At 34.5% G+C, this 13,963-nt stretch overlaps 1 protein-coding gene across 1 annotated transcript in view; it reads left to right on the top strand.

Moving 5' to 3' along the window:
* The window catches only part of ADGB (androglobin), a gene marked incomplete at both ends in the record, with an annotated part of 104,788 nt that overhangs the window by 23,039 nt on the left and 67,786 nt on the right, over positions 1-13,963 (top strand). The window contains 5 exon segments of the mRNA XM_084202634.1: positions 1,494-1,565; positions 2,790-2,978; positions 5,606-5,745; positions 7,021-7,107; positions 8,664-8,866. Coding sequence (XP_084058760.1) covers positions 1,494-1,565; positions 2,790-2,978; positions 5,606-5,745; positions 7,021-7,107; positions 8,664-8,866 — 691 coding nt within the window.

The following is a 13,963-nucleotide window of genomic DNA, read 5'->3' on the forward strand; positions in this document are numbered from 1 at the left end:
CCTTTCTGTTTTTATAGATGCCTTCTTTTTCTCTAGTCTCACTTAAGAATTACTGTCAGAGCAGAAAAAATTCTGTATGTTCCACCTGAGCAGGTGTCTGAAGTATTCATAGTTGTCATGAAACCATGAACTAACTTTACCAGAAGTACATTACGTTTTTTCCCTTCAACTATCACATTTTTCTGGGCTACACAGAGTACATGTCTTTGACAGTACTTGTCTGCAAGGTAACCATAACATTTTAAAATTGTGCATAGCTGTTAATCAGTTTAGCTTTAAAATTAATTGCAGAGAAAATAAATAGCCTCCCATTTCAAAGGTTAGTGTTCTCCAATACTGTTACTAATATAAGGGTTTATGTCATTTACTTCAGATGATATATTGAAGTTTTAAAGTACTTTGACCACCCTTCCCACTTTTTCAGGCTTGTCAGTTTTCCTTTTGTCAGCTTGTCAGTTCCATTTTTTATTAACTAGACACTAAACAGATCTAAGTTTAATTTTTAATGGAGGGAGAGGGAGAGGTCAGAAGAGTAATTGACAAGACCAAAAGATTGGGTAGGAAACACTGCCAAAATGCATAAACTGAGTGGAGGTATCTGAAAGATGTAGGCAAGAGGTAGCTGGCAGCCCAGAAAGTCATAGAAGCATGTATCTGTATTAAAAATAGCTTTTAAAATCTATCTCAGGAGTATCATGAAGAAAGCATTTGTTTTCTTTAGGACCTGATTAAAACTTTGGTGCTTCTTTTGGTCAAATATATTTTGAATCAACAAGCAATGATTACCAAGGATTTTATATAAAAATTAATGTAAATGTCAAGTGATGAAAGGCTATTAAGGCTATACTTGATATATTTTTAATTATAAAAGAAAACATTAACAAGCAACTAGTGGGGTAATCAAAGATTCAAACAGTGAACACCAATACGCGATGAGAGGCAGAGATACATTTAGTTCAATAAACTGCAATCCCAGTCTGTTATTACTAAACTGTTTACAAAAAAGAAATGGGCTGTACAAGAAGAAAATATTCATGAACATAATGTAATGCAGCCAAAAGTTTGATAAAGTTGCTGTTTAGACATTGCCACTGTCTTAACTGATCATCAGTGAACCACTGTGAACCCTGGTGGGTGGCTAAGGGAATCTCAAAGTATGAGACAGTGTTATGATCATGATTTAAATGCAGAACTGCAAATATCTTAAGAAATTGAGGGCATCTCAATTCACTTATGTGATTATTCAATTTGATACTCTTTAAATCTCCTGGTAAAAATAATAATAATTTTTTAAAAATCTGAGCCTACATTTAAGGAAGTTTTATAAAGAAATATCAAACCATCTACAAGATGATCACTTCTAGTTTTAAAATGTGTAATGAATGCTTGCCAGATGTCCAACATCTGCATGTTCACTGCAGTTAAATGCTAATGTTAATTTAATTTTCTCCAGATAATTTAGTTATGGAACTAACTGATTTAATTTCTACTAGGTTCCTGTGATAGTCCAAAATGAGACCTCGTTTGACCTTGTTTCAGCAAATGAGCACATATTTTGTTGTGAGGTAGGTGGAAAAAGATTAATGTCCCTTTAAAAAAATTATTTCCTTTTTATCTTTCTTTGACTTTTTGAATTTCACTCCAAATTCCTGCAAAAAAAAAATGTTGTGAGAAAATTTTGAAGTGGAAAATGAATGAAGGGGATAAAGTCACAAGAAATTATCTAGATTATTATAATTAGTGTTTATCTTTTTTTAGAAATTGAAAAATCAGTGATGGTAAGAGGTTTTCCAACTGGATAATATTGTCTAAAGAAAAGAGTAAATAAAGGCAATGTTATAAAGGATTTATATTTTTTACTCAAACTTTCTGGAATTCCTAGTGGGCCTGCATGCATGTGCAAATGTCTGTGATCCAGTCTATTCTGTCTCTCCAGAGTTGAATATTTACTGAATTTCTGCAGATCATGGAAAAATGTAAACCAGGTGGAATCAAGTCATCTGAGTGCCTTACTGAATGCAATATTACTTAATTTCTATTTCATTCAGTATGTCAATGCAAATTCAAAATTCACCACCAGAGATATAAGGGAAGAAACACCAGAAGACAAGTCATGTCATTTTTTACTCTGAAAAACCACTAATTTATTCTAGGACAAGTTTCTTAGAATGTCCATAGAACCACTAATTAATTTTAGGGCACATTTCTTGTAGTAAAAGGTTTTTTTCATTCCAGTATATATAAATCCTTGTAACAGTTTGGTAGTACTTGTGAAAGTAAGGCATACATCATAAATCTGCATATTATAAAAACTCATACATAAAACATGATTAGTTTAAGTTCTTATTTTAAGAATTAAAGATTTCTATGTACATTTAATAATTTAGGATTTCCTTTACTGAGTACAAATAATGACTATTCAAGGCAATATTGACTTTTAGCAGCTGGCTTTTAAAAAGCAATTAAACAAGTGACAACTCACAAGTCCTGTAATAATTAATTTTAAGATTGTATTTCTTAGTTTGCCTTTGTTAGATAATGAATACCTTTATTTATATTGAGCCTTTAGTTAGTTGCATAAAGTCTTGTGTTATTGTAGATAGGTATTGCAATGATTTTAAGAGAAGTTGTAACAGCAAAATTAATTTTTCCATTAAACTATAACTATATTTTTATGGCACTTTTTTATTTACAACAGGATCTGGTTTATTATTTGATCATTCTAACTTCACTTTTTTTTCAAAATGTGTTACTTGAAAAAACTTTTTTCTATTTTTCTCTTGTTTTAGCTGATGAGATGGATTGTAAGTGAAATCTATGCTGTCTGGAGGATATATAATGATAATTCCTTAAATAGTGAAACACCCACACTTGTTTGGAAACCTTGGGAACACATCTATGGCTTATGTAAATCTGCCAAGGAACGCGTACCAGTGTACAATAAATTTGGAAAATATGGATTGAAACTTTATTGGATGGTGAGTAGTTTCCTCCAACAAAATAAAAATATAATGTAGCTAGCCTGGCAAATTTCAAAGGTTACTGGACATACATTTTATTATTGAAAATACATAGATTTTTAGGAGTAGAAAAATGGACAAATTGTTGATTTAAATGCTTGGTAATTAAAATGCCTCTTACACTTAATGTGATTGTTGTACAACTTGTGGCCTGATAAAAGTGTTATTACTTGCAAAGGCAATACTTTATTTTTGTAGTTTTGTAGGTTTGATGCAAATGCTTAGTAGAGTCAGACATGTGGTCCACACCTCTGGTGTATTAGGCTAAATTTTTTCTTTTCATATTTAAGTAATTCAGTTGGCTGACTTTATAGAGCTGTTTGTCTCTAAGTGTGTTTAAAGATAGTTAGATACTTCCAGTGTGAGGACCATTTTCTGAAGAGGTACTGGTAAAACTAAAACATCCCAAGGATTTCTAAAGAAAATAGATAATTTCTTAAAACATTTGGCAGTCAACAGGGAAAACTTAATTGCATATTGAACCTAATTTTAATAGAGAAATAGTAACATATAAAAGAACTGACCTCTGGAGTTATTTCAGTTACATTTGCCTTTTGGAAACTGAAAATGTCACAGCAGGCTAAGACCTAAAACTAACCCTACTGAACTTCCAGTTGCCCAAAGCTGAAAATATTTTTGAGATAGTCAGTTGGAAACAGAAACTTGAAAGTGACCTTCTCTGTAAGGGGAACACTTATCTGATTTACATGCCTGTGCTTTCCTCACCCCTTACTACTCCCTTCACTTGTGGAATAACTTATATTCATATAGAAATGAGTGGCATGAGTTTGAGAAGGCACAAATTGTATAGTCCAAGTTCCTCAGCAGAAGGCATTATTCTGTGTGTGAATTTAATGCTGCAGATATTATGAAGTCATGTGGTAAAAGACTACATTTCACATTTTAAAGGATATCCAAGAGTTACCAATGCTTCATTTTCTTTGTCACTTTTTGTTCCGCTCTTTGCCTTTTTTTTTTGTTTGGGCCTGTGTGTTTATTCAATTTTTTTTTCCTCTGGGTATACAGCTGTATTTTACAGAAAGAAAAACAGGAAAAAAATAGGGTGACCTCTTGAAGAGAGGTTGGAAGATTAAACAAAATGTGCAAACAAAGAAAGACAAATATCAGAAGAGATAGAGGAGAAATATGTTCCATAGGAGAAAGTAGAAAGTTAAAAGAAAAATAGTACAAAAGGTGGAAGAATAATGAACTGATTTCACTGATGTTCTGCACTGAGACCTGAAGGCATTGTTGTGCACCACATCAAACCTGTGGATAATAATTTTTTCACATAATTGAAAAAATATATGAATTCCATCCCACATTCTACTTTCACTTTGCATTTCTGAGGTTTATTAAACTTGTCCCTGTAGTTATTTTTTTCTCACTTTTTTCCATCTGTAGACCTGCCCCACAGTTTTTTTTTTTTTTTTTTTTTTTTTTTGGTTTTTTTTCCTTTACTTATCACCTTGTTCTGTTCTCTCTAGTAAACTTCAGCAATTTTTGGAAGAGGAGATGAATATGTGATCATATCCCTGACTAGGTCCTTTTCAAACTAGGGAAATTTAAATATTTTGATTTGGTTGTCACAAAATGGTTCTTATCCTTAAAAATATTAGCTTATTTTTTGGTTTTTGAATGTCTTTGACCTCTGGACTAAATTTGTTTTCTCCTTAGACCTATAGAATTCATAGCATTAATCAGCTGTCATTTCAGCTTGAATCCATAGCTTAGTTACAAGCAGAGAACAATAGTTTTGCACTCTCTGATAACACATGGTGAACACTAGTGATTTGGTCATTCTTCATCATTTTGTGGTTGAATTAACAGAAGTATTTGCTATTGGCCCACCTATTTTCTATTATATCTTGATCACTAGGACAGAGAGTTTTACTTGAAGAATGGTAGACAGGATTATTTTGTGGAATATTAGCTCAGTTTACTAATGAAGTATCTGGTATTGGAGATACCAGTACTTTGTCTTACCTCTTTGTTTCTTATCCTGGAAATAAAGAAATTTTAAATAAATAAGTAAATAAATAATATTTGATAATTTTGTGTTGTTTAGTATAGTGTTTTACAAAATACTGATGTAATGTGTAACAGGAGACTAATTGCAGTCAATATCTCCAGATAGTTTTTGGGAAGCAAGGGGGATTACTTATGTCACAAGTATTTTCCAGACTGATATCTAAAGAGACATTTAAAAAGCTGCTATCTTAGTTCAGCCTTTTTTTTTCATCATTAGCGTTTCTCAGGCATCTGTCATGGCAGCTGAAGAAACAGTACTGAATGCATGCACATGATGTACTACACATATGAGATGAAATATATTTGGAAATAGCAGCAATTAGATTAATCTCTGGAACAAATAAGTCAGAGCAGTAATAAAACGCTATGAATGCTATTTCCATGTTTCTCATAAATTATGTGAGAACTTTTTTTAAAGCCATCTGTGATGTAAATTGAGTTACAGTAGAATTGGGTTCTTGGGAAAGCATTAAAGGTTCTCTTGCATACTCTTTACTTGCCTGCCCACAAACTAATTTTTTTCTTTCTGCTTTCCTCCCCTTCCCCTATCACAGGGGTGCTGGAGAAAGATCATTGTGGATGACACTATGCCATTCAGTGAAGAGGACAATTTGTTATTACCAGCTACAGCCTGCCAAAATGAACTTTGGCCAATGTTGCTGTCCAAAGCTATAATTAAGTTAGCAAATACTAGGTATGTTTTGTCGTCTCACTTTTGGTTTGTTTTGTGAAGTCACATGGTAACAGCAAAAAGTTGATTTGGTATACATTGGAAATATATTTTGTTACATTTTTGTAATGACAGTTATACACTTCCAAAAGCTGACACTGTAAATCAGTAAGAAAAAAATCCTCTATAGCTACAGAAGGCACGGGTTTTCATTTTTACATGTATTTGTAAATTTATTCACAGAAAACTTACAAAGAAACTGGAGTACTCTCATTATTTGCTTTGTTTGACGTTATTCCTGACAACTTCACATATGGCTTTCTGCTGAACAGGAGTACCTGTGAACTGTTAATGAAATTGTTATTGTGGGCCTTGACCTGTATTGACTCAACCAATGTTGAAAGCAGAGTTTTGTGAGCTTCTTTTGATACCTTTGCTACAGTCGTGTGGTTGTGTACAGTGATCTACTTCCCTAGAACTGACTGGAAAAGTAGAAGGTGGCCTATGATGCAGTAATTGACAATTATGGCTACAGGTTCCTATGAAATGAGGAATGAAGACCAACAGTTTAAATGAATAAGATTGAGAAAATAATTCAAAACACACATCTGGGTAGTGAAGCTTCCCTGTTCTCGTCACATCAAGTTGTGTTTGTCAGAAGAGTCATCTAAAGTATGTGACACAAGCTAAGGAGTTGCCAAGAGCTGCCCGTTAGGAAACTCTGCAGGAATGTGATTGACATACTGCATTTCTCCAGAGCACAAGGGTTAGCCATACAAGTGCTGGCATCTTTGTCCTTGGTCCTCTCAGGAAACCTCTCCAGAGAGTAGCAGAGTGTCAGTTTGAAAGACTGAACTTTGCTAGAGTGGAAGTGAACCAGCTAGAGTGAGCCAGCTTGTTCAGAATAACCTGGGAGCTAGAGAAGCTGCTTAGGAGATGGAAGTTGTAGAATTATAACCCTGTTTTAGCATAAGAAATTTCAAACCCACATCTCCAACCCTGCAACTATGTGCAAGTATACATAGTATGCTTGCTAACAAAGGTAAAAAAAAAGCCATTGTACCACAGGGAGCACTAAAATAATGGATCTGATGCGAAAGCGTTGACTTTGTAGGGGAGTACTCAGCAGTGGTTTGGAAAGCTCCTAAAATTGCAAGTAATGACTTGCTTTTCATCAAACTATTCTGTGTATGATCTTATTCCTCATTACATGGTCTTATTACAGAAAACAATGTTGACTTCAGAGTTTACTGTAGTTGGTAACATTATAATTGTAAAAAGTCTGCTTTTGTCTTATAGTATACATGCAACTGGAAAAAGAGAGATGGAAGAATTTACAGTTCTACAAACACTGACTGGATGGATACCAGAAGTTATTCCTCTCCAGTAAGTTCTTTCATTAAGCAATTTATGTGCCAGTTATTTAATATTTAATTCTATAAGGCATTATGAAAAATAAAGCTGAGCCCTAGAAGTCCTTCACCTTCAATTTTGGAAAGTGAATGGTTTATAGTTCAGACACTTGGGTAATGTACCTTTGAGAAATGCAATTTTATTGTGTTTTTCTTTGTAAGTCATACAGTTTCTTGTAAAGCTATTTATCATGCTGATGCCTATTCTTTATAAATTAATTTAACTAATATTAAACAGCATGAGGAAAACAAGGTTAGAGAAATCTGTGTTGCATTTAGTATGCAGTTATAAAAGGTCTGCTGATAATAATAATTTTATATCTGAATATACCATAGAAAGTATATGTCATGAATTTGGAAGTAATCAGTGTCAGCTAGTGTGGTGTTTCCACCTTTCAAATTGTAACAGTTGTCAGACTTCTAGTTTCAACCAAAAATAGCGTTTTCTACCTACAATAATATTTTTCTTGTTTCCTATGTGTTTTATGTTCATTTTGTATTTTTAAAAAAAGACATTCTGACTTTTCAGCTTGATATTCTTTTTACTAAATTAATTACCCAGATGCTGATACAAAATATTTAGATTTTTTCTTTTGAGTTACACCTTTTTTGCCTTTTCATATATAAATTCAAATGAATATCTAGATAACAAATAGTTATGGTTTATATATCATTCACTTAGATAGCCTTGTTTATTTATAACCATATTTTGCTAATAAATAATTCCAGTCAAAGAATATTTTATTCAATTTTTCAGTAATTTTTTATTTCTCAAGCTATGCTTGCAATTTAGGTTTTTGTTATATTTGTGTCCTACAGTAGTGTGTATATAGCTCATGGATTTAAAAATCTAAGTAGCCGAAATTTTATTTCTTTCTACAGTTAGTTTTACAACTTCAACAGCAAAAAACAGTATTCATTGCTACAAATACATTATATCATGGAATATGAGAATGTGAATACTACAGAGTCATTGGAATAGCAGTATAAGATGACTTTAGCTCATTTTACAATCACATAATTTATTTAAAAAAAAAAAGTTGAATGCAGTTAGCTTGCATGAGACTCATTCATGACCCTGTTTGAGATTATTTCTGGAATCACTGAGTTTCTGCGGAAAATCAACTGCAATGACTGCAACTGTTACATCATATCAAAAACTTTCCAGTTTGACAGGGTCTTTGAGAAGCTTTTTAATATACAGAGATAGAATCACACTATTATATGGTGTAGTTGTAAAGAGGTCTGCAAGTTTCTCTGCCACAACTTGTGTCTGCTAAAAATTTTGAGAAAGGATGCTTTATTTGCATACATCTCTAACCATCATCTCTTTTCTTATAGGCCTTTCATAAGCTGTCCCAACAAATATTTCTGATACAGAGGGTGTTATATCTACTAAAATAACCCAGTAGCATTTTTGGAGTTGGACTGTCAGTTGCAGTATAGTGCTGTCTAAATGAAAATCACACCTTCTTCTCTTATTGGAAATATCCCTACCATTGACATATACTTTTGTGTTTTCTCTTAAAGGCCTGAATACTGGGACAAAGTTTGGAGCTTTTTGAAAGGCATTGTGCCAGAATTCAAGTTGCCAGAGAAGAAGGCTCCAGAATTTGATACTCGGGATGATACAAAAACTGAAGAAACCAGAGACCCAGAGTTAAAAAGTGAACTTTCATCTGTGAGTAAGCTGACAGATTCAGCAGAGAGAGGAGAGACAGCCAGTAGCAAAGGTCTGTAATTTTACACAGTCTTACCTTTGTAGGCCAAGCTTAAATAAGGTTAACATCATCTCTGTTTCAAATAAGTATGTTTTGCATATATTGCCACATACAACTCTGTGGATTTGTTGTTTCACTGAACATGTTGCAATGATGTATATTCAAAATACTTTTGTTCTAGCTACAGATCTCATGAAAAGCAGTACTAGTCTTTTATTTTATAAAAATAGTTTCCCTTTCTGGCAGAGATTTTTTCAGCTCTATGTCACAGTCATTTCTCCAAAGTCTGGTTCCTTGCAGAGAGATACCAATCAGAGAGGTTACAGGTTCTCCAAAGGCAACACTGCTCTGACCATCAATTAATTATATATTTTATACTGGGTTGTAAATAATGTTGTATAGTGTGATTACCTACAGTTATAATAAATATGTTCTAACATCTGCCTGCATTTTTTATTGCAATTTTTATTTTATTCTGTTATGCATATGCAATAATTTTCTTTAAGAGCTGCTAATCCTATTTACATTTAAATTTAAAAAATTAGATGTATATACTAGTTTGTTCCAGTATATTATTCTTATTTTTTTTATTTGAGAATGAGTTTTCTTAGTTGTTGTTTTTAACTTGAAGTCATGGGTGCAATTTCACAACAACTCTCATGCCTTTGGAGAGTACAAATCACATGCTAAAATTTCTATTTCTTCCTAGATTTTTAGAAAAATCACTGACTTCCTCGTTTGAATCCCAAATATTATGTCCCAATGTCTAAAGTGCTATAAAAGTCTTAGAAATTACCTGGATGAGGTAGTATTCTCTCTTCTTAGGAAATCTTTCTATGATTTTGACCCAGCCATCAGTGGGGTTGATATTTCAAGAGTTTGGAATGGACATGTCGCTGGCAACAGTTCATCCAACAGGGTGGCGTCATTTTTTCCCCTTAAAACTAAGTAAATGTAATCCTGCCTAAGACTTAAAAATTCATTAGTAACTGAAATAGCTAAGAATCAGGGAACCATTGTGTCCGATATAGCTCTGTTATCTCCAACTCTGAGGCTAAAAGCTTTGTTGAGATGTTCTGCTGATGTCTGAGATTAATGTTTGGATGGCACAAAGCCATCCATGTCACCATAAGAGATAAGGACCTGGGGATCCTGGTGGATAACAAGCTGTCCCTGAGTCGGCAGTGTGCCCTGGGGGTCAAGAAGGCCAATGATGTCCTGTGACACATTAAGAAGAGAATTACCATCAGGTTGAGAGAACTGATCCTGTCCCTATACTCAGTCTGCATCTGGAATGCTGCGTCCAGTCCTGGGCTCTTCAGCACATTACACACATGGAGCTCCTGAGTGAGTCCAGCAGAGAGGGCAATGAAGATGATTGGTAGACTGGAACATCTCTGATGAGGCAAGGCTGGGCCTGTTCAGCTTTGTGAAGAGACAGCTGAGAGGGCACCTCATCAATGTGTACAAGTATATAAAAGATGGGTTCCATGAAGATCAAACCAGGCTCTGCTCCGTGGTGCTGAGCAATATGAAAAGAGGCAATGGGTGGAAACTGGTGCACAAGAAGCTCCACGTGAACATGAGGAACTTCTTTACTGTGTGAGTGACTGAGCAGTGGAACACATTGCCCAGAGAGGCTGTAGATTTTCCCTCACTGGAGATATTCAAGAACTTGTCTTGATGCAGTCCTCTGCCATGTGCTCTAGTATGACCCTGGTGGAGCAGGGAGGTTAGACAAGATGACCCACTGTGATTCTTTCCCACCTGAAGCATTCTGTGATTCTGTGAAGCTGTGGAGCTGTATTGTGCAGTTGACACAAAGGAAGGAAGGAATAACATCCAAAAGGACTTGGACAAGCATGAGGATTGAACCCATGAGAATCTAATGACGTTCAGAAAGTCCAAGTGCGAGGTGCTGCACCTGGATTGAGACAATCTGAGGCGTGAGTGCAGACTGGAAGAACTGAGAGCAGCCCTGTGGAGAAGGACATGGGGGATCTGGTGGATGAAAGGCAGTACACGAGCCAGCAGTGTGTGCTCACAGCCCAGAAAGGCAGTTGTATCCTAGGCTGCATCCAAAGCAGTGTGGCCAGCAGGATGAGGAAGGTGAGTCTCCCCCTCTACTCTGCTCTTGTGAGACTCCAACCTGGAGTGCAGCATCCAGGTCTGGGGTCCCAGCACAAGAAAGACATGGAACTGTTGGAATGAGTCCAGAGGAGGGCTACTAAGATGATCAGAGGGCTGGAGGAACCTTTCCTATGAAGGCAGTCGGAGAGCTGGGATTGTTCAGCCTAGAGAAGAAAAGGCTTCAGGGAGACCTTAGAGCACCTTCCAGTACTTAGAGGGGGCCTAGCAGAGAGCTGGAGCAGGACTTTTTACAAGGGCTTGTAGTGATAGAACAAGAGTGAATGGCTTTAAACTCACAGAGAGCAGGTTTAGATTGAGTATTAGAAGGAAATTCTTTCTGACAATAGGGAGCTCCTGACACAGATTTTCCAAAGAAGTTTTGGTTGCCCAATCCATGGAAGAGGTCAAGGCCAGGACTTTGAGCAACAGGACTTTGTGCAACCTGCTCTAATGGAAGGTGTCCCTGACCACAGCAGGGGGGTTGGTACTGGATGATCTTTAAGGTCCTTTCCAACCCAAACCATTCCATGATTCTATGATTTTTTTTTTTAAATGCATTTAAGAAGTCTTTTCCTGTAGTCTGAGTTCTAAGACTTCAAAGAATGCTTGGTCTGTGGAACACTTTCTTCTTCCATGTCCATTGGGAATCTATGCATTGTCTGTGTTATTTTTTTTTTTTTGTAATTACTGATGCATGAGAGCAAGAACATGAATAAAATATTTGGCACACTGCCAGAAATAGAATGATTTCTTATGGTGTAGTAAGGATATAAAAGTTGTGCAATAACTAAAAGGTGGGACCAAAGCCTTTTTAGCTCCTTCTCATTAAATATTCATTTACATCTTAAGGACTACTTTTTATTTTTATTTATTTTAATTAAATTAAATTAGTTTTTTTAATCTCAACTCTTGACTTCAAAGAGTTTGTGTTTGATTGTTTTTAAAATTTATCTTAAGTCTTATTAAAGCACTGTATGACATTTGATGACTGAAAGTTTTTATCTAAGAAAGAAAAATATTTAATCTTTATTTTGCTTAATAGAAAAAGCAGAGCAGAAAAAAGTAGTAAAGAAAACAAAAGGAGGAGAGAAAGAAAAAGGCAAGGTAGCACTTCAGTCTGCAGGAAAGTTGGCAAAAGCCCAAGGCCTTCAGGACTTAACTGAAAGTAAGTCCTATTGTTTTGAAGATAAAAATACAGACAGGAGTTCTATGTAAAGCAAAAGACTTTGCTTTAATTTTGTTTTGAACTTTACTGGGGGGAGGTTGTATTTACTTTTGTTTTTGTTTAAATTGTAGTTATTTATAGCTCAAATTACACACTGAAGTCATTCTAACCTAATCTGCCACATAGATTAAAAATAGTATATTTCAGTACTTTCTCTTAGTGGCAAACTGTCTTACAGTTGTTCTGTGTTTATAAAACAGCAATCTTTCCTCTTTTGTGATTTACTTGTTCAATATCCACTTTATACACAAAATTGCAATTGGAAAAAGCAGGAACGCCTCTGTCGAAGGGCAGGTGAGCGGGGGGGGAATAAATGTTTGTTAGAATTCATTTCATGATGTAAATCTAAATTTTTTAAAATCTTTGTCCAAGAAATACATAGCAGTGAATTTGATTCCTGTATTGATATATTCATAAGAGCATAAAAACTAAGTACATTTTTCCTTTGTGCATTTATATATAATGCTAAAAACAAACAAACAAAAAAACCTTGAGAAAATACATTTTAAACAAATCATAAGTAATTACTTATCAGACTGCTAAACAATCAACCAAGATATTTCAAATTTATTAGCATAAACTATAGAAGATTTTCACAAATGTACAATAAGCTTATATCCTCTTGACTGCTTATGTTTGGATACATGTGGCATTTCCGTGTGACTAGCAGCAAAACCCACTTATTAACTAGAATGATTTGCAGTTGCAAATCAGTAGGTGAGAAGAGGTAGAACATCTTCCTAAGGGAAATAACTGCAAAGTGAAAATGAAATTTGCTACATAAATGGAATTCCTGCTTCTTGATTTGAATCTTAAATTAGTGATTTGAATAATTTTAATTAGTAATTTAAATAATTTTAAACTACAGCAAACCAAGATTATGGTTTGTCATCAGCAAATATATTTATTTAAATTCCTACCTTACATAACACTAAATGAGTTAAACAGCAGTAAATTTTAAAATATATTGCAGGAATGTAGTTTGCTTTAGTGCAGCAGGTGTGGAATAGGAAAAGGAGGTGTTTCATGTGAATATAACTAGTACTCAAGCATGTGATGGAGAAAAGAAAGCAAAAGGGAAGCAAAAGGATCTAAGATATGTATTCTAGAAATTGTGGAAAAGGAGTGAAGGAGCATTTTAAAAAAGAGGCAGTGCTTCCATGTGAAAAGTGACATGATATTTAGATCTTTATCCTGCCGTTTAAAGCAGAGTTTATGCTTTTTTGTGAAAGCAAGATAGTGTCCTGTGAAGAGGTTATTTAGGAAGGTCATTAATTCAGGTCTAAGTACACTGATCAGAGAACTCTTTTATCCTAAGTTTGAACCAAAAAATGCTTTTGGAGAAGAGTAAGAGCTAGGTATCTCTATGATTCTATGATAACAGAGCAAATTTAAAACTATTAGACTGAAAGGAAAAAAAAAAAGGAATTGAAGTTTGGAATAATACTTAGTTATGATGCATTTTTGTTGTGAGAGTGTAGCCAAAAGAGGGAAATCTTACAGGCTTTGTGAGACACATGGTCTGCAGAGTGGCCCAAGACAGTAGAACCATTGTTATGCATAAAATAACATCTCAAACTAGGTCTTGATTCAAAGTCAGACTCCAAAGGCAGTAGTTATAAAAAGTTCCTGAATTGTTCTGGTAGTTTTGTAACAGTGACTTTACTTAATACAGCAACATTTTTTAATTTTCTTTTTTTTTTTTTCATTTTAAGTGATTTGAAAAGTGATTCATTTCCATCATGATACAAGTG

The sequence above is a fragment of the Fringilla coelebs genome (assembly GCF_963513975.1).
Source record: "Fringilla coelebs genome assembly, chromosome: 3".
Taxonomy (NCBI): domain Eukaryota; kingdom Metazoa; phylum Chordata; class Aves; order Passeriformes; family Fringillidae; genus Fringilla; species Fringilla coelebs.